A 23,040-nucleotide genomic window follows, 5' to 3' on the forward strand; every position below is an offset into this window, starting at 1 on the left:
CAATCAGGTTGTCCTTCAGTATGTGAATAAACTGTGGTATATCCACACAGTAAAATATTATTATTTTAAAAGATTTTATTTAGGTATTTGACAGAGAGAGAGAGAGTGCGCGCACGAGCAAGCACAAGCAGGGGGAGTGGCACGGAGAGGGAGAGGGAGAAGCAGGCTCCCTGTGGAGCAGGAAGCCCCATGTGGACCTGGATCCCAGAACTCTGGGATTATGACCTGAACTGAAGGCAGAGTTTAACCAACTGAGCCACCCAGGTGCCCCCAGACAATAAAATATTATTCTGTGCTGACAAAGAAATGAGCTGTCAAGCATGGGAAAACACATGGGAGAAACTTAAACACATAATACTAAATGTAAGAAGCCAATCTGGAAAAGCTACGTACTGTATGACTCCAACTACATGACATTCTGAAGAAAGCAAAACTATGAAGGCTGTAAAAAAAAAAAAAAAAATCAGTGGTTGCCAGGGACCCAGGGGGAGGGCAGGAGGGGTGAATAGGCAAAACTCAGGATTTTTAGGGCAGTGAAACTATTCTGTATAAAACCGTAATGGTAAATGCAGGTCACCACATTGGTCAAAACCCTTAGAATGTGTAACACAGAGTGATCCCCAATGTAAACTATGAACTTTAGTTAATAATAATGTATCAATATTGATTCATCGATGACAACAAATGCACTGCATTAATCTAAGATGTTAATGAAAAGGGATACAGGAACTCTAGTTTCAGCTCAATTTTTCTATAAATGTAAAACTGAATTCTATTAAAAAAAAAAAAAAGAAAAAAGCAATGCCCGAACAATACTGACATGGTATCTAAGTTATGTACACCCTTCTGCTACCAATGGGAATAGTGCTGGTGTGGTTTGCACCTTAATAGTGACCTATGTTCTACAGCTGAGTTCCAATAAGGAGCACCCAGGGGATCACTTCAGCAAGCAGAGGGGCTGTTCTGGCTGTTTACCTTTCTAGAGTAGAGCCTGAGTGACCATGATGAAACTGATACCTCATACATCTTGACCTTTCTGACCAAAATGTCAAAAGGCCTTAAAACCTGGCAAATTGTCTCCTTTCTTTTGCTTTTGAAACACATGGTGTATCTCCCCTGAATAATACTGAAGTGGGATACATATTAAAAAATAAGTGAGGGGCAGCTGGCTGGCTCAAGTCAGAAGAGCATGCCACTCTTGATCTCGAGGTTGTGAGTTTGAGCCCCACGTTGGGTATAGAGATTACTTTAAAAAAAAAAAAAGTGAAAATGATTCTTAAATTCTTAACCAAACGGAATTTAAACAGAAGATTTTTATGTTCTTAATTCTTATTCAGGGGCATATATGCACACATGTCCCGAGTAGAATGCATAAGCATGTCTTTCGTACTCTCTGCTCCTAGAAGAAGGAAAAATCATTCCATGGCAGGCCCTATGTGGGGCTTTCCCCAAGACTCACTCATTATTTTTATCCTTTTTTTTTTTTTTTTTTTTACATACTGGTATTTTTCTTATTATTTTGTAAGATTTTACTATTAGTGAAGACAATTATCACTAAGAGAAGCTTCATTTAAAACTAAATAGAAAAAAATAAAATAAAATAAAACTAAATAGATGAGCTGAGAGGCATGGAGAGTGAGTACTAATGAGTATAGGCTTTCTTTTTGGAATGAGAATGTTCTGGAATTAGATAGTGGTGATGGTTGCACAACTGTGAATAAAACCACAAAATTGTACACTTTAAGAGGATGAATGTTATTCATTCATGGCATTGACAGACTCTTTCCTTGACCAAACTAATCAGGCTTCTCTGAGCCTTCCTCTCTAGTAGGCCTTGACCTTGGCTCCTCTCCTTGCCTTCAGCCTGCATCACCAAGTTTAGCAAGATTTCTGCTAAGTTAGTTTAGAGAGAATCCCTCACCCTTGACATCTGATCACCCTGGATATCTGATCAAATTCTTCATCCCCAACCCTTGATGTCTACGCCTTTGGTGTGCTTTCAGCAAGAATCCTGTTTAGTTTACCAAGAATCCCCTACTCTTTATGTCTCTTAGTGATTTTCCATCCACTGACACCCTCCCACTGACACCCTCACTGTTCTCACTGGTAGAAACCCTCAGCTGCCTTTACTGTATTCAGAGTTGAGCCTAATCTCTCTCCCTATTACAGTAGTCCTGAATAAAGCCTTCCTCACCATTTTAACAGGTCTGAATAATGTATTTAACAAGATATAAATTTTATCTCAATGGAGCTCTCATTCAAGGAACTAAATAGAAAATCTTTTCTCTCTTTTATCTATCATTAGATGTGATTTAAAAAGCGTCAATCACAATTTGTTACTGATTTGCCCAAATCTATATATAATTTCCTAACTTAAATAGATCTAAATTGATGCCTATCTAATTGGAAGAAAAACTAAAAGAAGAGATTATCATACATGATCACTATGTAATCATATGGAAAATCAATCACTAGCAAACTATCTACATTGAGATTATCTTCTCCCTTCCAAATAGTAGTACATATTTTTCTTTTTTCTTTTTCTTACTTGATTAGCTTTTTTTGAAATCACTAAGTAACAAGTGCATATTGTAATATTTCAAAACTGAATAGGAATTATTTCAAAACTGAATAGGAATCCCGTCCAATTCCCTCCTGTGAAGTAAGCAATGTTAAATCTTTTGATGTATATCCTCCCACATCTTTCTCTATGTTCTTACATATATGGATGAGATTTTTTTTTTAATCATATTGCAGAGGCACCTGAGTGATTCAGCTGCCTTGATCTCAGCTCAGGTGTTGATCTCAGGGTCATGAGTTCAAGCCCAATGTTGGGCTCAACACTAGGCATGAAGCCTACTTAAAAAAAAAAAAAAGATAAAAATTTATATTATACACATAATACTGTAGCTTTTTCCATTTATCTGCATATGAAGAAAATTCCTCTGATCAATCATAGAGCTCTCATTTATTCAAATCAAGAGTTGGATGCTCAACTGACTGACCTACTCAGGTGCGCCTCTAATTTATTCTTTTTAACAGCTGCATGTTTCTTATTTCCTAAAATTAACAACTATTCAAGAATTCCTTTATTAAAGGACATTTATACAATTCTAGATTTTTACCATTATGCTACAATGAATATTTTGTGTATATATATATAATATGAGCTAATTTTTTCCTATATTTTCAAAGTAGAAATGTTGGGTCAAAGAGTATATGTATTTTATTTAGTTTTTTGGTTAATAAGTTTATTTACAAGAGGCATCTGGGTGGCTCAGTCAGTTGAGCATCTAACGCATGTTTTGGCTCAGGTCATGATCTCAGGGTCATGGGATCGAGCCCCACGACAGGCTCCATGCTCAGCATGGAGTCTGCTTCTCCCTCTCTCTGCTCCTCCCCCTCCTCACTCTCTCTCAAATAAATAAATAAAATCTTTGAGAACATAAGTTTATTTTCTCTCTTAGTAAGGTGAAGACTTAGAAAATACTGAAGATTTTTTTTTTTAAAAACAGCCAAATTATTAACACACTGGTATATTCCCTTTCAGTTTTCATTTTCTTTTCTTTTTTTTTTTTTAAAGATTTTATTTATTTATTCATGAGAGAGAGAGAGAGAGAGGCAGAGACACAGGCAGAGGGAGAAGCAGGCTCCATGCTGGGAGCCCGAGGTGGGACTCGATCCCGGGACTCCAGGACCACACCCTGGGCTGAAGGCGGTGCTAAACTGCTGAGCCACCCAGGGATCCCCTAGTTTTCATTTTCTATTCATGTTTTTTTTTTCAGTTTTATTATATAGATGGGATAATACTTTATTATTTCCAGCCTTTCTTTTTCAACTTAAAATTGTGACATAAACATTTCCCCCGTTATTATAACTTTGTAAACAATACTTTAAATCTTTTTTTTTTTTAAGATTTTTAAAATTTCTTTATTCATGAGAGACAGAGAGAGAGAGAGGCAGAGACACAGGCAGAGGGAGAAGCAGGCTCCATGCAGGGAGCCTGACGTGGGACTCGATCCCGGGTCTCCAGGATCAGGCCCTGGGCTGAAGGCAGTGCTAAACCGCTGAGCCACGGGGGCTGCCCGCAAATGACATTTCTGATAAAGGGTTGGTACCCAAAATATACAAAAAACTTATAAAACTCAACACCCCTAAAAATAATCCAGTTAAAAAATAGGCAGAAGACATGAACAGAGATTTCTCCAGAGAAGACACCAGATGGCTACTAGACACATGAAAAGATGTTCATCAAAACTTACCTATCATTAGGGAAATACACATCAAAACTATAATGAGATATCACTTCACATCTGTCAGAATGGCTAAAATCAACAACACAAGAAACAACAGGTGTTGGCTGAAGATGTGGAGAAAAACAGAACCCTTTGCACTCTTTGTGGGAATGCAAATTGATAGAGCCACTGTGGAAAACAGTATGGAGTTTCTTTAAAAAGTTAAAAATGGAACTACCCTACAATCCAGTAATCACACTACTAGGTTTTCACCCAAAGAATACAAAAACACTAATTCAGAGGGATACATGCATCTCTACATTTGTAGCAGCATCATTTACAGTAGCCAAGTATGGAAGCAGCCCAAGTGTCCATTGATTAAAAAATGGATAAAGAATATGTGGTATAGGGGCACCTGGGTGGCTCAGTTGGTTAAGAATATGTGGTATGTCTACAATGGAATATTATTTGGCCATAAACAAGATGAAATCTTGCCATTTGCAACAACATGGATGGAACTAGAGAGTGTAATGCTAAGCAAAATAAGTCAGTCAGAGAAAGACAAACACCATATGATTTCATTCATATGTGGAATTTAAGGAAAAAACAAATGAACAAGCAAAGGAAAAAAAGAGGAAAACAAACTAAGAAACAGACTCTTAACTATAGAGAACAAAGTGATGGTTGCCAGAGGAGGGGGATATGGGTTAAACAGATGATGTAGATTAAGGAGTACAATTATCATGATAAGCACGAGTATTGCATGGAAGTGGTGAATCACTATATTGTACACCTGAAAATAATACTACTAAATAATGTTAACTAACTGAAATTCACTTTTTTTTTTTTAAAAAAAGAAAGATTACTATACAATAGGAATAATACTTTTTTTTTTTGGAAGAATACTTTTGACATATTATAGATACACATAACTAAAGCCCAGAAATCTGAATTAGCACCTAAATTTCTGAGGTCTATTTACCTTCCCTGGAAATCACAAATTTGATTTGCTTTAGAAATCAAGGACTTCTAGGAAAGGCTAATAGCACTTTAAAATACAACACAGCAAATAAACATATTACTCGGACCTGGCAATGATATCATAGAAATGCATTTTGTTTTCTCTTTCCTTGCCCAGAGCTTCCAGAAGACTGGTGAAAGTGCCTGACTCTTCTAACTCCTGCATGGTCTTTGTAATTATATCACTGAAAAATTGCCTGTAAGGAGACACAAAAGGATGAGTTAATACAGTATATATACAAAGGGCTACAGAAGTCACACAGGTTAAGACCCAGGATAAAAAGCATGACTAGCTGGAATTATTCCTGGAATGCAAGAATAGTTTAGCATTAGAAAATCTATTAATAGAATTCATCACATAAACAAAAGCAAAAGGAGGGACGACTGGGTGGTTCAGTGGTTGAGCGTCTGCCATCTACTTTGGCTTAGGGCATGATCCTGGAGTCCCAGGATCCAGTCCCACATTGGGCCCCCTGCATGGAGCCTGCTTCTCCCTCTGCCTGTGTCTCTGCCTCTCTCTCTCTCTGTGTCTCTCATGAATAAATAAAATCTTTTAAAACAAAACAAAACAAAAACAAAAGCAAAAGGAAACAAACCATATGGCTATCGCAATAGATGCAAAAAAGGTATTAGGCAAAATTCAGTACCCACTCATTTGAAAATAAACAACAAAAACTCTTAGCAAATTAGAAATAAAAGAGAACTCCCTTAACCAGACAAAGTTTACACGCTAAGGAGTAACAAACATTGAATGTACAGTATGATATTATGTATATAATATTTAAAAACATATAAAACTGTATATATTATTTAAATAAAACACATAGATACCTAATAAAAGTATCATAATATGTAAGAGAATAATAAACAGCAAATTCATTAGAGAGTTTGTCTTTGGGGGAAGAGTGAGGGAGCTAGCTAGCATCAGAGGCTCCAGTTGTATCTTAAGTATTTTATTGAAAAAAAAAAAAACAAAAAACAAAACCAAAAAAACCTCTAAAGCAATCATGGTAAAATGTTAAGATTTGGTGGTTATACACATAGGTATTCATTATTTCATTCTTAATATTTTTTTCTGTATTTTAAAAATATTTCATAATTTTACAAAAGTTAAATTATTTAAAACATTTTTAAAAGAGCTAAAAAAATACATTTTAGAGATGAGTAAACCCAGGTTCAGGAAGGTTAAATGACTTGCCCAAGGCCACATAACTAATTTGAGAAAGAGGTAGACCCAGGTTTCCTGACTCCTAGTCCATTGCTTTTTATAATATTCTCATAGGTAGGGAATTTTAAAAACAGCTATTTAATGTTTTCATATCAGGTCCGCAAGAATTACATTCACTGTTTTATATAACAATTTTTTTGAGATTTTTCTTTAATTTATTTATTCATAGAGACAGAGAGAGAGAGAGGCACAGAGACACAGGCAGAGGGAGAAACAGGCTCCACGCAGGGAGCCTGACGTGGGACTTGATCCAGGGTCTCCAGGATCACGCCTCGGCCTCAGGCAGCGCTAAACCGCTGTGCCACCAGGGCTGCCCATATAACAATTTGTTGACAATAGTTCAAACAGAAAGATTCAATAACTATACTAAGAAAAAAGTAAGTATACCAAAGTAAAAAAAAAAAAAAAGAAAAGAAAAGATATGAGCTGGGTGCCTGGGTGGCTCAATCAATTAAGCATCTGCCTTCAGCTCAAGTCATGATCCCAGGATCCTGGGATCAAGCCGGGCATCAGGCTCCCTGATCAGTGGGGAGCCTGCTTCTCCCTCTCCCTCTACTGTTCCCCCTGCTTTGTGCTCTCTTGCTCTCTCTCAAATAAATAAAATCTTAAAAAAAAAAGATATGAGCCATCCCACAGAGAATGAAAAGGACATTAACTAGATTGGTTGTTTTTAAGCAGGACACCTTTCTGTCATGTATGCAAATCTGAGCCAAACTGATTTCACAAGAAACATTACCCCTCTGATGCAGAGGTTGGCAAACTTTTCCTATAAAGGGGGAAATGGTAAATATTTTCAGCTTTGTGGGCCATAAATTCTCTGTTGCAACCACTCGGCTCTGTTGCTATAGCATGAAAGCAGCAAGAGACAATAAACAAATAGGCAATGCTGTATTCTAATAAAATTTCTTTTTTTAAGATTTTATTTATTTATTCATGAGAGACACAGGGAGAGAGAGAGAGACAGAGAGAGAGAGAGAGGCAGAGACACAGGCAGAGGGAGAAGCAGGCTCCATGCGAGGAGCCCGATGTGGGACTCAATCCCAAGACCCCAGGATCACCCCCTGGGCCGAAGGCTCAACCGCTGAGCCACCCAGGTGTCCCTAAAATTTATTTTTAAAACCAGACTACAGGTTGTATTTGGCTAGTAGCCCTGGGTAATTGCTATAAACATTCATTTACCAACAATCTTTACCAGAATACTACATCCTCTTTTAAACTTAAGAGGCTTCCTTGTTAGCAAGCCTGACAAAAAACTGAATAATGAGACAATGGAAACTGAGAAGGCCTTTAATAAATTCTCAGGAAAAAAAAAAAAGAAAAAAAAAGAAATTCTCAGGATTAAAATTCAGTTTAAAAGCTGGCTACTTGGGGGGATCCCTGGGTGGCGCAGCGGTTTGGCGCCTGCCTTTGGCCCAGGGCGCGATCCTGGAGACCCGGGATCGAATCCCACATCGGGCTTCCAGTGTATGGAGCCTGCTTCTCCCTCTGCCTGTGTCTCTGCCTCTCTCTCTCTCACTGTGTGCCTATCATAAATAAATTAAAAAAAAATTAAAAAAAAAAAAAGCTGGCTACTTGGATGGGTCTATCTCTTCCTCTTGGATGAAAGCATCATAATAGCTACCATCTGTGCCAGGCACTAGGCTGCAGGCTAATTTCTAATCCTCACACTAGCATTAGAAAAGTTGCAAAGTTGCTATAATTATTTTCACTTTTAAAAACTGGAAACAAAGGCTCAACAACCTGCCCTTTATCATGTAACCACCATACTTTCAAATTGTACACACTTCCTCTAGGGAGTCTTTAACTAATCCTATTATCAGCAGTACATGTGTATCTAATGACCAATCTACAAGAGAGGACAGCAGCCAGCCACCCTTGCACCCGTTTTTCATCTATGATAAATATATTATTACATTTCCAAATATGCTCTCCTTCTTTACCTATCAATCTGAATTTTCTTCAGTATCTCCGTAGACATTATGGTTTGTCTTGTAAGTTTTTTGAAGACAAGATCTTGCAATTTGTTAAATTCATCGGTAAATTGGCTTCCTTTTTTGATTTCTGGCAACTTGCTTTCTTCTTTAGGTAAGAATGGACTGGACAATCTTGAGGTTCTTGGGGCCTCTGCAAGTTTTTCTAAGCTCTTGTTTTTCTTCTAAAAACAAGAAATGATGTCTTATGTAAGACAGATTTTAAAAGAGTAAAGAAACAATGTTATATCAGGGCTTCTGCCACTTGTACTTGACACACAAGAAAATTACTCTTTCCTTCAGCCACACAAATCACGTCCAGCTATTATGTGCTTTCCTGCCTTTAGACAACATTCCTTTTGTCTCTTTCCTCAACTTACCACCTGGCAAACATTAAGACCATGATCAAAGATAAAGTTCTTTGTGAAATCTCTCTATTAGCAGATATTTACCATATTGTAATTATTTGTATAAGTGTTTCCAGGAGATTGTAAATTCTATGAGGGAAGGGACAGTGTCTTAGAGATCATGGTTCACCTCAAATTCTTTTTGGAACAAGACTGCATAATAAATGTGGCCATCTTTACAGTCTCATTGCTTAGAACAATGCCTAGGGCATAGAAGACTTATGTGTTCATTGAACAAATGAATATGGAATATAAAGAATGAAAGAAAATCATAGCACAGAGCCTAAGTTGGTAAAATTAGTGGCGTGGTATAGATTTCGAAGGTCATGTAGGGAAAAGCCAAAATAATTCATTTTTCAGACCCAAACTGGAACACTTGAGGGGTAGGCATCAACTACAGGAAAAACATATGTCTCTTAAATTAAGAATTCCTATTTAATCTGTTGCTAAAAGCTTTAGCTATTGAGAGGCCATATAGCATAGAGATTATGCCTGTGGACTCTGAAACCAAATTTCCTCATTTGAATCCTAGCCTTACTTCTTACCAAACCATACTGACTTAGCTGTTTAATATCCCTATGCCTCCATTTTCCCATTGGTAAAATAGGGATAATAGTAACTGCCCTCATAGAATTATGAGGATTAAATACATTAATATACATAAAGCATTTAGAACAGTACATAGAACTATGTAAGTTCTGCACTTGTTATAATTACTTAAATTCTGGTACTGATCATATGCACAGAAGAAAAGTTTATCTGCATATGGATACATAAAACCTTGGTCTTCCTTAGCTAAACTTCAACTAGCCTAGAAATGTTAAAAAACGATCTATGAATGATTAATAAACACAGACTTAACTGCATTTTTCTTTACATCAACAATAAGCAAAGATTCAGATCTGAGGAAAATATTTGTAGGGAAGAACAAAACAAAATGCCGTCTTAAACAAGAATTAAATTTTAAGATGATCCTTTAAAATTAATTTGGCTACAAAGAGAACAGAAAAGTAGCATTTCAACAATTACACTGAAACTTACCTGGACATAAGGAAAACCTCAAGAATGGTTATTATTTCAGATTTTCCCTTAGGTAGGAGAGGGGAAAGTGCAAGGCCTACGAAGCTCTATTTCCCTATTTTTCCTCTACCTCTATGCTTGGGCATCTGGAAAAGGAGGCAAATGTGTCAAGCAGCCTGATTTACTAATTACTACAAATAAACGTGAATTTTTTAAAGAGTAAACTTAAAGGAACTAGCTAAGTGTTTTAGTCCATTCACTAAAAAATATTTTTATATAACACACACTATGTACAAGGTAGGGTATTAAATCTTAAGGGAAAAGGTAAGAGAAACAGTATTCCTGCAGGGGAGCTCTCCCCAAATTTTGGTCCAATTACTCCCACTTCTGGTAGAGTCTGGTACATTAGTATATTTTTCATCATTCTATTCCATAATTCTATTCCATAATCTTACCGATGAAAATCTATTTGGAGATGTCCTTAGCTATAAAAATAGCCATTAAAGAGGGATAATATCAACTAAACTTTCATCCCAAAATTGTTCTAAGGCTAAACAATATGAAGTCTTAAAGAAAATATCCACATACTAAATACTTCAAATAAATTTCCTATGCCCTTATTGCATTGTAAAATTCATTAAGTTAGAACAACTAGTATTATGAAGTAAAAAAGAAATTATTTAATGATATTTGCAATTTTGTAAAGTTGTGGAACTAATAACATATTGAGAGAAGGGCTTTTAAGCTTCTATTAATGGAGATAAGAGTAGAATTGGGGGGTTAAAAAAAAGTTAAGAGTGTAAGCCTTTGTTATATGCAATACTATGAAATCATAAGCAGGGCCTCTGTTAAGTCAGAAAATTTTGTGGGTGAAGATTACTATCATAAACCAGAATAAAGGGCAGCCCGGGAGGCTCAGAGGTTTAGCACCTGCCTTCAGCCCAGGGCGTGATCCTGGAGACCTGGGATTGAGTGCCACGTCGGGCTCCCTGCACGGAGCCTGGTTCTTCCTCTGCCTGTGTCTCTGCCTCTCTCTCTGTGTCTCTCAGGAATAAATAAATGAAATCTTTAAAAAAACAAAACAAAACAAAAAAAAAACAGAATAAAATAGCACAAAAGTTTTGTTCTTCAATTTACTGAAGTGGTGACCACTGCTGAATTGTTTATAAATTAGGGTTTTCGGGATGCCTGGGTGGCTCAGTGGTTGAGTGTCTGCCTTTGGCTAAGGGCATGAACCTGGGGTCCTGGGATCGAGTTCTGCATCAGGCTCCCCTCGAGAAACCTGCTTCTCCCTCTGTCTATGGCTCTGCCTCTCTCTGTGTCTCTCATGAATAAATAAACATAATCTTTGTAAATAAATTAACAAATTAATTTGGGTTTTCCATTTCTCTTGTGTTTCTATGAAGGTAAATTACCCTTTTCAGCCTGACACAGTAAGTATCATTGATAAGTATCACAAGACTTTATCTTGTTAACTAAATATCTTTTTTTTTAAAAGATTTCATTTATTAATTCATGACAGAGAGACACACACAGAGGCAAAGACACACACAGGCAGAGGGAGAAGCAGGCTCCATGCAGGAAGCTTGATGCGGGACTCGATCCCAGGTCTCCAGGATCACGCCCTGGACTGAAGGCGGCACTAAACCGCTGAGCCACCCGGGCTGCCCCTAAATATCTTTTTTTATTCTTACTGAAGGAGATGAATAAATAAGAAGGAAACCCTAGACTATTCTTTACTATTTATTAACAAGATTAACATACGAATTACTTTTATTTTAAATTCATGGAAAAGCTTAGTTCTTGGGTTTCCAATCTCTTTGCCTTTCATAAATTGATAAAAAAATTAACTAGTTACAAAATTCTTGATAATACCCATTAATGTTGTTTTAAAACTACCCCCAAAACCCATATAATGTTAGCATTGGAAGGGATGATATGGATCACTTGGTTAAAACTCTATTACACTTTAGGAGCCCTTGGCTTGCACAGTCAGTGGAGCATGTGACCCTTGATCCTGGAGTTGTGAGTTAGAGTCCCATGTTGCGTATGGAAAATAAAATCTTGAAAAAATAAAATAAAATCTTGAAAAAACTCCCACACATAAAAAGCTCCATCACATTTTACAAACGAGAACACGAAGACCAAGAAACTGAAACGAACTGTTCATGGTACGCAACTAAACCACAAAGATCTCCTGACTCCAAATCCAGTGTTCTATCAGAATTTTGTGCAACTTTTACTTGTACTTATAAGTTCTTTCCTGAGGCGCTTGGGTGGCTCAGCTGGTGAAGCATCTGACTCTTGATTTCAACTCAGTCTTTTTTTTTTTTTTTTTTTTTAAGATTTTATTTATCTATTCATGAAAGACACAGAGACAGAGAGAGAGGCAGAGGGAGAAGCAGGCTCCGTACAGGGAGCTTGACGTGGGGCCTGATCTCAGGTCTCCAGGATCACGCCCTTGGCCAAAGGCAGACGCCAAACCGCTGAGCCGCCCAGGGCTTTCCCTCAATTCAGTCTTGATCTCAGGGTTGTGAGATCATGCCCCACATCGAGGTCTATGATGGGCCTGGAGCCTGCTTAAGATGCTTTCTCTCTCCCTCTGCCTCTCACCTCTTCCTCTCTGCTTGCTCTCACTCTCTCTCTAAAAATAGTAAGTTCTTTTCATTGTATATCTATAATCTAAGTTATTAAAATTTACAAGAGCTTGGGGTGCCTGGGTGGCTCAGTCAGTTGAGGGGCTGACTCTTGGTTTTGGCTCAAGTCATGATCTCATGGTCCTGGGATCAAGCACAAGTCAGGCTCTGTGCTCAGCATGGAGTCTGCTTGAGGATTCTCGGTCTCCCTCTTCCTCTGCCCCTCTCACAGCTCACATGCTCTCTCTCTCTCTCAAATAAATAAATAAATCTTTTTAAAAATTTACAAGAGCTTAAGGATTTATAAAGAATTTATAAAGGTTTTGCTCAGTACCAAGTTGAATTTTCTGATAACTCGATAGCACTTTGAGGAGTCCCCTGGGAATGTAATGGCTGACATAATGACGTGGCTGGATGTTCACAAAGGCAGGGTGCAATGTGTTCAACAATATAACAAAGTTATTTTAGAAGAAACGTTGAGAAGGTCCAACTGAATTTCCTCCCCTGAGGATTGAGTTAGCTTTCAGCAGCTAAGAATTACAAGATAGGTGGGGCAAGTCAGTAATTTGGCTACTCTCAGTGCATATACTGTATTTATCCTGATTTACTATAGGCCTTTTTGAATAATGCCAACATGTTGGAAGAAAAGGATATTCTGGTTGTCAATGTATCTTGAGCTATGGTTATTTCATTCCATCAATTCAGAGTATGTATCTCAAGTAATTATTATAGCCCTTTTTATCTGAGTTAAAGATGCTATTTCCCAAGTTAAATTTGATGGCGTAAGTACTGTAAATGATAGAGAAATAAAGAGGAAAGAAAGCAAGAACTAGATAATGACGAGTGTATATACCATGATGACACTTTGTTTTCTTTCATACTGAACTGGCATGATATAGTTTAGAATAGAGAGCTGGTCTGCAGTATCTTCCAGAACTGCAGAGATCCTCAGCACATCTAGAATGGAGAGTGGCTCTACGATTTCCGGGAGGACTTCTTTTTCTTTTTCTGTTTCTTCAGCTGTTTCTTTTTCTTCTTCTACAGCACTGGGTGGCTCGCCTGTCACTGACACTGTCACCTCAGAATGCCAGATGTTCGCTGGAAGATTTGAGGCTTCTAACTGGCCTCTAAAGAAAAAAATAAAAAATTAAGTCAGCCACCAAATGTTTAAAAATTGCTTCAACTAAAAAGCACGGGCATCATACAGATGGGCTCCTGTGAAGTCCACATTGTCAAATAACCAAGATAACGAACAAAAGAAGGAGTTTACATGTGGTTCTGCTAAATATCTTCCTGTGACATTCTTTTTTTTTTTTTTTTTTTAATTTTTTTTTTAATTTTTATTTATTTATGATAGTCACAGAGAGAGAAAGAGAGAGAGGCAGAGACATAGGCAGAGGGAGAAGCAGGCTCCATGCACCGGTAGCCCGATGTGGGATTGGATCCTGGGTCTCCAGGATCGCGCCCTGGGCCAAAGGCAGGCGCCAAACCGCTGCGCCACTCAGGGATCCCTTCCTGTGACATTCTGACTAACCAAAGGCAAGCCACTCCCTGCAGGGAGCCTGATGTGAGACTCCATCCGAAAACTCCAGGATCACGCCCTGAGCTTAAAGCAGGCGCTCAACGGCTGAGCCAGCCAGGCGTCCCTCCACTTACTGTTTAGTAACTCTGTGTTAACCTAACCATACTATTTGGCCATGCTTAGCCAATTTGAATTCGAGCCCAAATTACCTTTTTTTTCTAGCAACATCTTTAAATGCTAATCAAAAGTATCTCATGATTAATGAAAAACAGAATGTGGCAGGAGCACCTGGCTGGCTCAGTCAGTGTAGCATGTGACTCTTAACCTTGGGGTTGTGAGTTTGAGTCCCATGTCCGGCACAGAGTTTACTTAAAAAAAAGATAAAAACATCGACACCTGGATGGCTCAGTGGTTGTGCGTTTGCCTTCTGCTCAGGGTGTGATCCCGGAGTCCTGGGATCCAGTCAGTCCCGCGTCAGGCTCCCCGCAGGGAGCCTGCTTCTCCCTCTGCCTGTGTCTCTGCCTCTCTGTGTGTGTGTCTCATGAATAAATAAAATCTTTACAAACAAACAAAAACAGTATGTAGTAGTCAATCTCCAAAATGGATCCATATGATTCTCACCTTCTTGTAATCATACCCTTGTAGTCTCCCCGACATTAATAGGACTAACTACCCTATGTAACCAGGAAGATACTGTGGGTTCCACCGTTCGGTGATAAAAGACATTGCAGCTTCTCCCTTACTCTCCTTCTCGTATCTCCCACTCTGTAAAAAGCCAGCTGCTTTGTCATGAGGACACTTAAGCAGCTCTTTGGGGAAGTTTTTGAGGGTGTGGAACTAATGCCTCTTGCCAACAGCCAGTATCAACTCCCCAGCTTTGTAAATGAGCTATGTTGGAAGTGGATCTTCCAGCCCCAAATTTTCAGACGATTGAAGCCCTGGCCAACTTCAACCTTATGACAGACCCATAACCCAGAACCATCCAGCAAAGCTGTTCCCAAATTCCTGACCCACAGAAACCATGTGAAATAATAAAAGTTGATATTTTAAGTTACTAAGCTTTGGAGTACTTTGTTCCCAGCAATAGATAAATAAATTTAACATAAGGCACAATTCAAATAATAGATAAATAAACAAATACGTATACAAAATAAATTGGAATTTTGAACATACTCTTCCATTCTTCTTAAATTAGTTGTAACTTCAATGGTACATTTACAATTTCACAAAAAATGCAGTCACCTAAAATGGGAAGAAAACACAGATTAGTTTAAGAGAGGGTTGAATGACATTTAAATTATTTCCATACCCTTTCAAAAGAGCTTCAGCTTATCCTTTCTTTTTTGCTTATTAGAGCAGTGCCAGAGATGGAAGAAACTCTGGCATCATGTGATGCAGGACTATTAGGTAGTCAGCTTAATTATTGACAAATACAATTATTGATAAATGCATCTTTGAGTCTCATGGTAAATTAATATACAACATGGGTTTCGTATTTTTATTAAATTCTGATTTTTAACTGGCAATATCTATGTAATAGATTTACTTTTCCGTTATTCTGATTCTAAAATATTTAATTTGAGCATTCCATTTCACTGGTCTGCCAGACAGCAAAATTAATTGCATCTGGACTTAAAAGAACACTTGATGGGATCCCTGGGTGGCGCAGCGGTTTGGCGCCTGCCTTTGGCCCAGGGCGCGATCCTGGAGACCCAGGATCGAATCCCACGTCGGGCTCCGGGTGCATGGAGCCTGCTTCTCCCTCTGCCTGTGTCTCAGCCTCTCTCCTCTCTCTGTGTGACTATCATAAATAAATAAAAATTAAAAAAAAAAAAAAAAAAGAACACTTGAGACTGTATTTAGAAAGGCTGTATTTTTTTTTTTTTTGAAAGGCTGTATTTCTCCTGAAAATCACTGCGCTGTTACTACCAAGATGTTACCCCTCCATAAGCCAAAATTCTTTCTGCTTGAAAAAGCTTTATGATGACAATGCCATATGAAGAATTTTACTCTAGGCTAAATGAATAATAAATAGTTTCGTTTCCAGTATGGTTTTGTCCACAATAAGGTGATCCTAAGAAGGCTGATACAAACATGTCTCATACAACAGAAGTCTCTTATGTAAAAGTGAAAACATATAAACAGAATCTTTATGCAAACTGAAAAAAAAAAGATACTCCAAACTAGCCAAATTTTCTGGTACAACAGCAGTGTTAAGAGGAAGTATCATGGTATAAAGATTTTTGTTCTTTTGATGTGTTATTGTTGTTTCTCTATTTTCCCTATTTTTAGGCTTGGGGCATAGGTAAATGTGCTTCATGCAGGTAAGACAGGGCTATGCTAATGCAGTATCCAGCAAGTTCATGCTCTTCTGGTTTCCCATTTCTCAATGCTAGAAATCTAGGAGTATTCCTCCTTCATCTTGACCCCAGCATTTCCCAATCCAAACCATCACTAAGTCCTGTGGATTTTATCTTCTATTTCCATGTCCCCCAACACCATGCTGGACCTGACTGTTGTTTCTTGAACAACTGTAACAGCCCCCAAATTGGAGGTGATCTTTTTAAAATTGAAAATCATTTTTTTTTTTTAAACTAAAAATTTGATCCTGTCTTTCCTTAGAATCCTTCCATGGTTTCCCATTGCCCTAGGACAAAAGCTAAAAATTCTAAACTTGGCCCATAAGGCCTGCATGGTCTGGCCTGCTCTGTTCCTCTCTTCAGATATCCACTTGGCACTGCCCTATTATTGCTCTCATGGCTCCAGTCTCAATGTACTTCTTTCAATTCTTCTATGGAATCATGCCCCCTTCCAACTCAGGGTCTTTACACACGTTATTCCTTCTATTTGGACCACTCTTCCCCTCACTCTTCATCTTGTAAAGTCCCACTGGTCCATCAGGTACCAGCCTAAATCAGTGGCATTTTGCTAGGTATCTGTCATTTCTAAATCTAATCTTCACCATTTCTTATACCCCAAGAGACTGACCCATATGGGGCACATCAACAGGAGGTTCCATAAATGTAGGAGAGTGAGATCAAGTGTTTATCCTCCCAGTTCCCTCCCTGCCAAATCATCATTGGTTGGGCTAAGTTTCTCTGTCAAAGGCCATGGCACCAGTCAGGCAATATTCTCTACGTTGCTCTTGCTTGGGGGCTTGGGTAACTATTTCTGCCCTACGTCCCTGGAGACTATGTCATCCCTTAGAATTTCACTCTTGCCTACAGTTTTGTACACAGATCCTTTATGAAATTCTGAACTCTATCATTGTTTCCATCCAGGGCAACACTGACTGATGCAATGACCTATATACACAGATTTTTATATACACTGTGCACACACAGACATATACTTAAGTATGCATACAGGCAAATAACTGAAACAAGTTTCATATACCAATTTACGTTTAACATGTGCCATATTCTGGGATCCCTGGGTGGCGCAGCGGTTTGGCGCCTGCCTTTGGCCCAGGGCGCGATCCTGGAGACCTGGGATCGAATCCCACGTCGGGCTCCCGGTGCATGGAGCCTGCTTCTCCCTCTGCCTATGTCCCTGCCTCTCTCTCTCTCTCTCTGTGACTATCATAAATAAATAAAAATTAAAAAAACAAAAAAAAAGAAAAAAAACATGTGCCATATTCTGATACTTTTGATTCTATCATATATTTTGCCTAAAAAGTATTATAATTACAATCTACTACTGGGCCTACACCTGCAATTTGAAAAATGCCTTAAAGGACATTTCTGCAGGTGACACTTTCCCTCATTCATCAGGCTGGATCAGGAGTCCTCTGGTCAATCACTGCACTTTTATTTTCCTACAGAGCTCTCTTCACAATTTGTAATGTTACTGTTTTGCCCCCACTAGGCTTTTAAGTGTCATGAAAGCAGGAACGTGATAGTGATGCTCACTGTTATATCCTGTTTCAAGCACTGTGCTCAAGAAGTATTTGTAGAACAAATGAATGAACAAAGGAACGAAACGCACCTTTAAGGTTTTATTCCTCTCAGGACTACTTAACATTTGGATTTCTAGCACATTTAATAGTGAGATTTTTAGTATATTTCTGGGACAGAGAAAACTGGATAGAGGGAGTGGATCGTAAGGTACCTACACTCTATCCTGATGTATTTTTTTAAAGATAGATTTATTTATTTATTATTTATTTATTTATTTATTTATTTATTTATTTATTTATTTATTTATGATAGATATATATATATAGAGAGAGGCAGAGACACAAGAGGAGGGAGAAGCAGGCTCCATGCCGGGAGCCTGACGTGGGACTCGATCCCGTGACTCCAGGATTGCGCCCTGGGCCAAAGGCAGGCGCTAAACTGCTGAGCCACCCAGGGATCCCCTATCCTGATGTATTTAAGAGAGGACCTTAAATATGATTTATAGATATCTCATAAAGCTTTGGGGTCATCCTTTACTCTTCTCTCCCATTCCTTACCCATCAGCAAATCCTATCAGCGTTACATTTAAAATATATTCAGAAGTCCAGTACTTATCACCCCTGTCTGCAAGCCATGATCTTATCATGATCATTGCAAGAGCCTCCTAATGGATCTCCGCGCTGTTCTTGCTTCCCTTCCATCTCAACAGAATGACCCTATTAAAATGGAAGTCAGCTTGAGTCTCCCCTCCATACAGAACTGCTCAAATTGGTTTCTCATCTCAGAGTAAAAGCCTTCTTTTCTTCATTTTTAAAATTATATATATATTTTTAAAGCCTTCTTTACAGTGGCATCCTGGCTTCATTCTTTTTTTCTCCATAGAGAACATTTTTCTCATGTTACCTGCTCATGTGCCATATATTGTGCTTGCTTAGGGTCTCACTTCCCTTCCTAGGACAGGTCTGTAAGCTCAAGAGGGCAGAGAATTCCGTGGTTTCGTTTCCTGCAGGGTCCTCCGAGCCAAGACCAGAGCTCGGTACATAGTAGTCGTTCAATAAACTGCTGAAACAAATGAATGAACCCGGAGGGAAACCCAAATAAACCTGCAACGGTCAGACGCCCACTAGCCTATCTTCCCGTCACCTGCCAGGATTTGCTAGAGACCCACTTCGCGCAGGCGCGGTGCTTGGGCGCCCCACAGCTACCCGTGCAGCTGCTCTTTAAAAGGCGGCAATACTCACTCTGGAGTCCAAACGAAGGATTGCAGGTTAGGAACTTGGAGGACGTTTCTGCAAAGAGATAAAGAGAGGAGGAGGAGGAAAGGGGTGAGGTGGGGGGGTGCGTAAAGAGAAGAGCTCCTCCTGCCCTCGTGCTCCTGCCCTTTCTCTTCCGCGCTAGGACCCGAGAGTCTCCATCCTCCCTACTCCTAGTAAGAGAGAAAGATGCTCCCACGTGAGCGAATCCAGTCTGGGGTCCCCGAGGCGGGGCGGCAGCCTGCACCGGGGTGCAGGAACCAAGCCCTGCTGTTTCTATGGCAACGCGAAGCTCCGGGGACCTTTCCTCGTCCTCCTTTAGCTGGCTATCCTCTTGCCTCCCTCTGTTTCAAATACCACATATATTACAACTCTCAAAGATAAAAGCACTCAGAGAAAGACCTGTAAGAGTGCTCTCGAATGTAGACGTTTCTTTCAGTCAAAGACAACAGCTGAGGCTTTTTCTTTTTTTTCTTTTTTTTTTTTTTGGGCGGTTGCGTTAGACGCCTAAACCGGGGGGGGGGCGGGGCGGAGAGGTGTTTATCCCACAAGGCCACGCGGCGGGGCCTCGCCTCTCTCTTTCCGCCATCTTGGAGCCTGTGGAGGTGAGGAGAGCCGCCGCTCCTGAACTTTGGGGGCCGATTAAGTGCGGTGAGACGAGCCCTGTGCTTCGGCGGGGCGCCGGTGCGGCTCGGAGGCTGTGTCAGCGAGCGAGCGCCGTGGATTCCAGCGGCGGGGAGGCCAGGATGGCGGAGATGCGGGGCCGATGGTGCTGGTGCCCGGACTCCCGGAGAACCGGCGCTCCCGTCATCGCCGTTGCTGCTTGGGCCTTAGCGGAGGGATAAAGGCCGTTCGCCCGTTTTGAGGCAGTGGCTCCCTTAGGATGAGCCCTTTTTATATTTTATTTTATTTTATCTTATTTTATTTTATTTTATTTTATTTTTCCGTCAAGACGCTCCCACTCCAGACCTGGTTATGTCTACGAGCTCCCCTTCCTCAGCCTTGCTTTTCCCATTCAGTGCTTCCGCCTCTGTTTTGTGTGCTTCTCCGATTCCTCGCTTTTCTTTCCTCCCCCACCCCCCCCCTTCCTACCCGGCGTGGTCTGAGTCCGCTCGGGGCATCCTTTCGGCGTCTCCAGGAGCTGTTTCCTTGACTACGAAGCCCGTCCTGCCCGAGGTGTCTCCCACCGGAGAGACTTCCTGTCAGATGCCGAGCGCTACCGAGAGCGGACTGGGCGGGAAACGTGCTTTTGCAAGATTTTAAACTGGTTCTTTTTGTTTTAAGGCCTGCTGGGACCAGGACTCCTAAAGCGACGACTATGTCTGGAAGGTACAGACTTTATGATTTTTTTTTTTTTTTTGCATCTGTAAAAAAAAAAAAAAAAAAAAACGTTTGCTGTAAACTTGGGGGGGGGATTAGATGTTCGCTGCAGGTGACTTTAGAGTAGAGCTCGTTACAGGTGAGCTCTTCCAGTGAAACCAGATCTTTGCACGACTTATGGTCACTCTGTATTTTGTCTCAGGCTTTGGTCCAAGGCCATTTTTGCCGGCTATAAACGGGGTCTCCGGAACCAGAGGGAGCACACAGCTCTACTTAAGATCGAAGGTGTTTATGCTCGAGATGAAACTGAGTTCTATCTCGGCAAGCGATGTGCTTATGTCTACAAAGCAAAGAAGTAAGTTCATAGTGTTAATGCCTCTTGCATTTTTTAGTTGAGATTTGTCGCATTTTCCTATTCAAAGGAGAAGAATCAAAAGATGTCGGCAAAGCAGTTGGTACTTTTGTGTTTCGTACTTTGAATCTTTTTTTTTTTTTTTTTTTTGAAGATGTTACTTATTTATTCCTGAGACACAGAGAAAGAGAGAGGGGCAGAGACACAGGCAGAGGGAGAAGCAGGCTCCGTGCAGGCAGCCCAACGTGGGATTCGATCCCAGGCCACCCAGGGATCCCTGCCCTGTACTTTGAATCTTTAAGGAATTTCATAGGAGGTCACAGAAAGTTGTTACTTGTCTGGGTAGTGTTGGATTTAGGTATCCTCTGCACTTAGAAAGATTTCAGCTATTGACTGTTTCAAGGAAGGAACCGATTCCTTATGTTATCTCGTGTACCTTGATTCACTTTGTCGCTTTCTTGAAATTATGTTGTATAGGTGTTTAAAAATGTGTCTGGGGCCTTGATTCTTAAATTCATTAAACCAGTGAAAATCTCTGGGGACATAGCTTTCACCCTCCCCCCCCCCCCCCCCCGCCATTCCTCCTGGAACGAGAATAATACTTTAAAATTATAACTCAGATCATCTGTATATTGCTCAGATTCCAACTGTCTCTGCCTTTAGTAAAAACGGGTCATTAAGGAGGCTTTAGGACCCTAGTCGTTCAGGGCTCCCTATTTCTACCGTTTAGCCCAGCTAGGATTTACTCCATACCTTCAGCCTTTCTGTGTTTTTAAAAAATATATTGCAGCTACTATCTTACATTCTATATATCTTACTTACCTACTGGGTTATCCGAAAGGGACTTATTTTGTAAACTACTATTTTGTATTTTGCAGACTTAAAAAAATTAATTTGTATAAGTGTCTGGCATACAATACGTACTCAAATCTTTGTTGAATGAATGATGCCCCAGGTATTTTAGTTTCTCTGATATCTTAGTTGCTAACTGCAGTTGTGAGCCACTGACTAGAAGTCACCTTGAATTTGTGTTACACTATACTGGCTGCCTGGGTTCTCATACCTCTTTCATCCTCCTTTAAAACCAGCAACACAGTAACTCCTGGTGGCAAACCAAACAAAACCAGAGTAATCTGGGGAAAAGTAACTCGTGCTCATGGAAACAGCGGCATGGTTCGTGCCAAATTCCGAAGCAACCTTCCTGCGAAAGCCATTGGCCACAGAATCCGTGTGGTAAGTACAATTATTAGCAGTATGAAATTGTTGAGTCAAACTAAGCTCAGGAGTTTGGGCTCTGATCTCTAAAAACTAATGTGATTTTAAAATGTCACATTTTAAATGGGTTGTGCTTCAAAATCATCTACTGTGTAGATATATTATGAAACAGATTCATGGCAGTAGAAGGAAAAGTGAATGCAATGTGTTCAAAAGGATTGTACCTAGATTTCAGATTTTGCTAAAGCTTGGGTGAGGGGGATAGTATGTAAATGAACAATTTATTGGACGTAGAAGTGATTATTAGAAAAATTCACTCTTCCTGGCATAATTCAGGATATTCTCATCTCTTCATCATGACAGTCTTGTTACAGTAGGTGTTACTAGCCTTATTTTTAATAGAAAACTGATGCTCATGTTTCTAGGTCCAATGACTTGGCTCAAGTCCTTGAGTTTAGATCCTGTGGTTTTCTAAAATAGTTACTGTTTTCCTTAGTTAGCGTTCATTTATAGTAGACAGGGCTATATTCTTGGGGTCCTAGGGTACTTTTGAACCCTGCCGAGCCATTGAAATTTTTCATCAGGAGGTTTTTACATTGTCCCTGGAAGAAACAAAGTTAAATGGATTTTCAATGCTCCTGGTACTGGTTCTTAAAATGTGTTTATCTAGATACAAGAAGAACTTGGTTCTCTCCCTTTTAGAGATGAGTAGTGGAACAATGGGAAGTTTTATCCACATTGTTGTACTCAGTAACGTTTATAGATTTGTATGTAACATCCATCTAATTATGCTGTTTTCTTTATTTTCTTCCTAGATGCTGTACCCCTCAAGGATTTAAACTTATGAAAAGTAAATAAATAAAGGTGTAGATTTGTTCTCTTGTATTTTTGTTAAATGGCTTAACATTTTCTTTTTCCTAAATTCAGGTTGCTGTATTTAAATGGTGGTGGTTATCCAGCATT

General features: G+C 39.6%; 2 protein-coding genes across 7 annotated transcripts in view; one reads left to right on the forward strand and one right to left on the reverse strand.

The window, feature by feature from the left end:
* The window catches only part of IQCG (IQ motif containing G), a 48,389-nt gene extending 28,724 nt beyond the window's left edge, over nt 1-19,665 (reverse strand). The window contains exons 1-7 of one of the 5 annotated variants that reach the window (XM_072812191.1): nt 19,390-19,483; nt 19,179-19,226; nt 18,841-18,996; nt 15,212-15,280; nt 13,370-13,643; nt 8,424-8,638; nt 5,324-5,452 (exon numbers count right to left, since the gene is read on the reverse strand). In XM_072812191.1, the coding sequence (XP_072668292.1) occupies nt 5,324-5,452; nt 8,424-8,638; nt 13,370-13,643; nt 15,212-15,219 (626 nt within the window). In that variant the 5' untranslated portion in view covers nt 15,220-15,280; nt 18,841-18,996; nt 19,179-19,226; nt 19,390-19,483. Of the gene's footprint in view, nt 1-5,323; nt 5,453-8,423; nt 8,639-13,369; nt 13,644-15,211; nt 15,281-18,840; nt 18,997-19,178; nt 19,494-19,592 lie in introns of those variants that run through there. The other 4 variants (XM_072812189.1, XM_072812188.1, XM_072812190.1 and 1 more) reach the window with 4 other exon arrangements.
* Nucleotides 19,666-19,694: 29 nt separating this feature from the next.
* On the forward strand, nt 19,695-22,962 carry RPL35A (ribosomal protein L35a). 2 transcript variants are annotated; one of them, XM_072812193.1, is made up of 5 exons: nt 19,695-19,795; nt 20,475-20,519; nt 20,713-20,865; nt 21,951-22,095; nt 22,893-22,962. In XM_072812193.1, exons 2-5 carry the CDS (start codon nt 20,509-20,511, stop codon nt 22,914-22,916), a joined length of 333 nt encoding a protein of 110 aa, XP_072668294.1. In that variant the 5' UTR covers nt 19,695-19,795; nt 20,475-20,508; the 3' UTR covers nt 22,917-22,962. The 2 variants fall into 2 exon arrangements, with proteins under 2 accessions (XP_072668294.1, XP_072668295.1); XM_072812194.1 differs by having other exon boundaries at nt 19,770-19,841.
* Nucleotides 22,963-23,040: the final 78 nt, after the last annotated feature.

Source organism: Canis lupus, chromosome 35 (assembly GCF_048164855.1).
Source record: "Canis lupus baileyi chromosome 35, mCanLup2.hap1, whole genome shotgun sequence".
In the NCBI taxonomy this organism is placed as follows: Eukaryota; Metazoa; Chordata; class Mammalia; order Carnivora; family Canidae; genus Canis; species Canis lupus.

What these genes read in the sequence shown, in the direction of transcription:
- RPL35A (XM_072812193.1), top strand. An exon ending in TATGTCTACAAAGCAAAGAA is followed by an intron (nt 20,866 to 21,950) that starts GTAAGTTCATAG and finishes CTTTAAAACCAG; the next exon opens with CAACACAGTAACTCCTGGTG. An exon ending in TTGGCCACAGAATCCGTGTG is followed by an intron (nt 22,096 to 22,892) that starts GTAAGTACAATT and finishes TTTTCTTCCTAG; the next exon opens with ATGCTGTACCCCTCAAGGAT.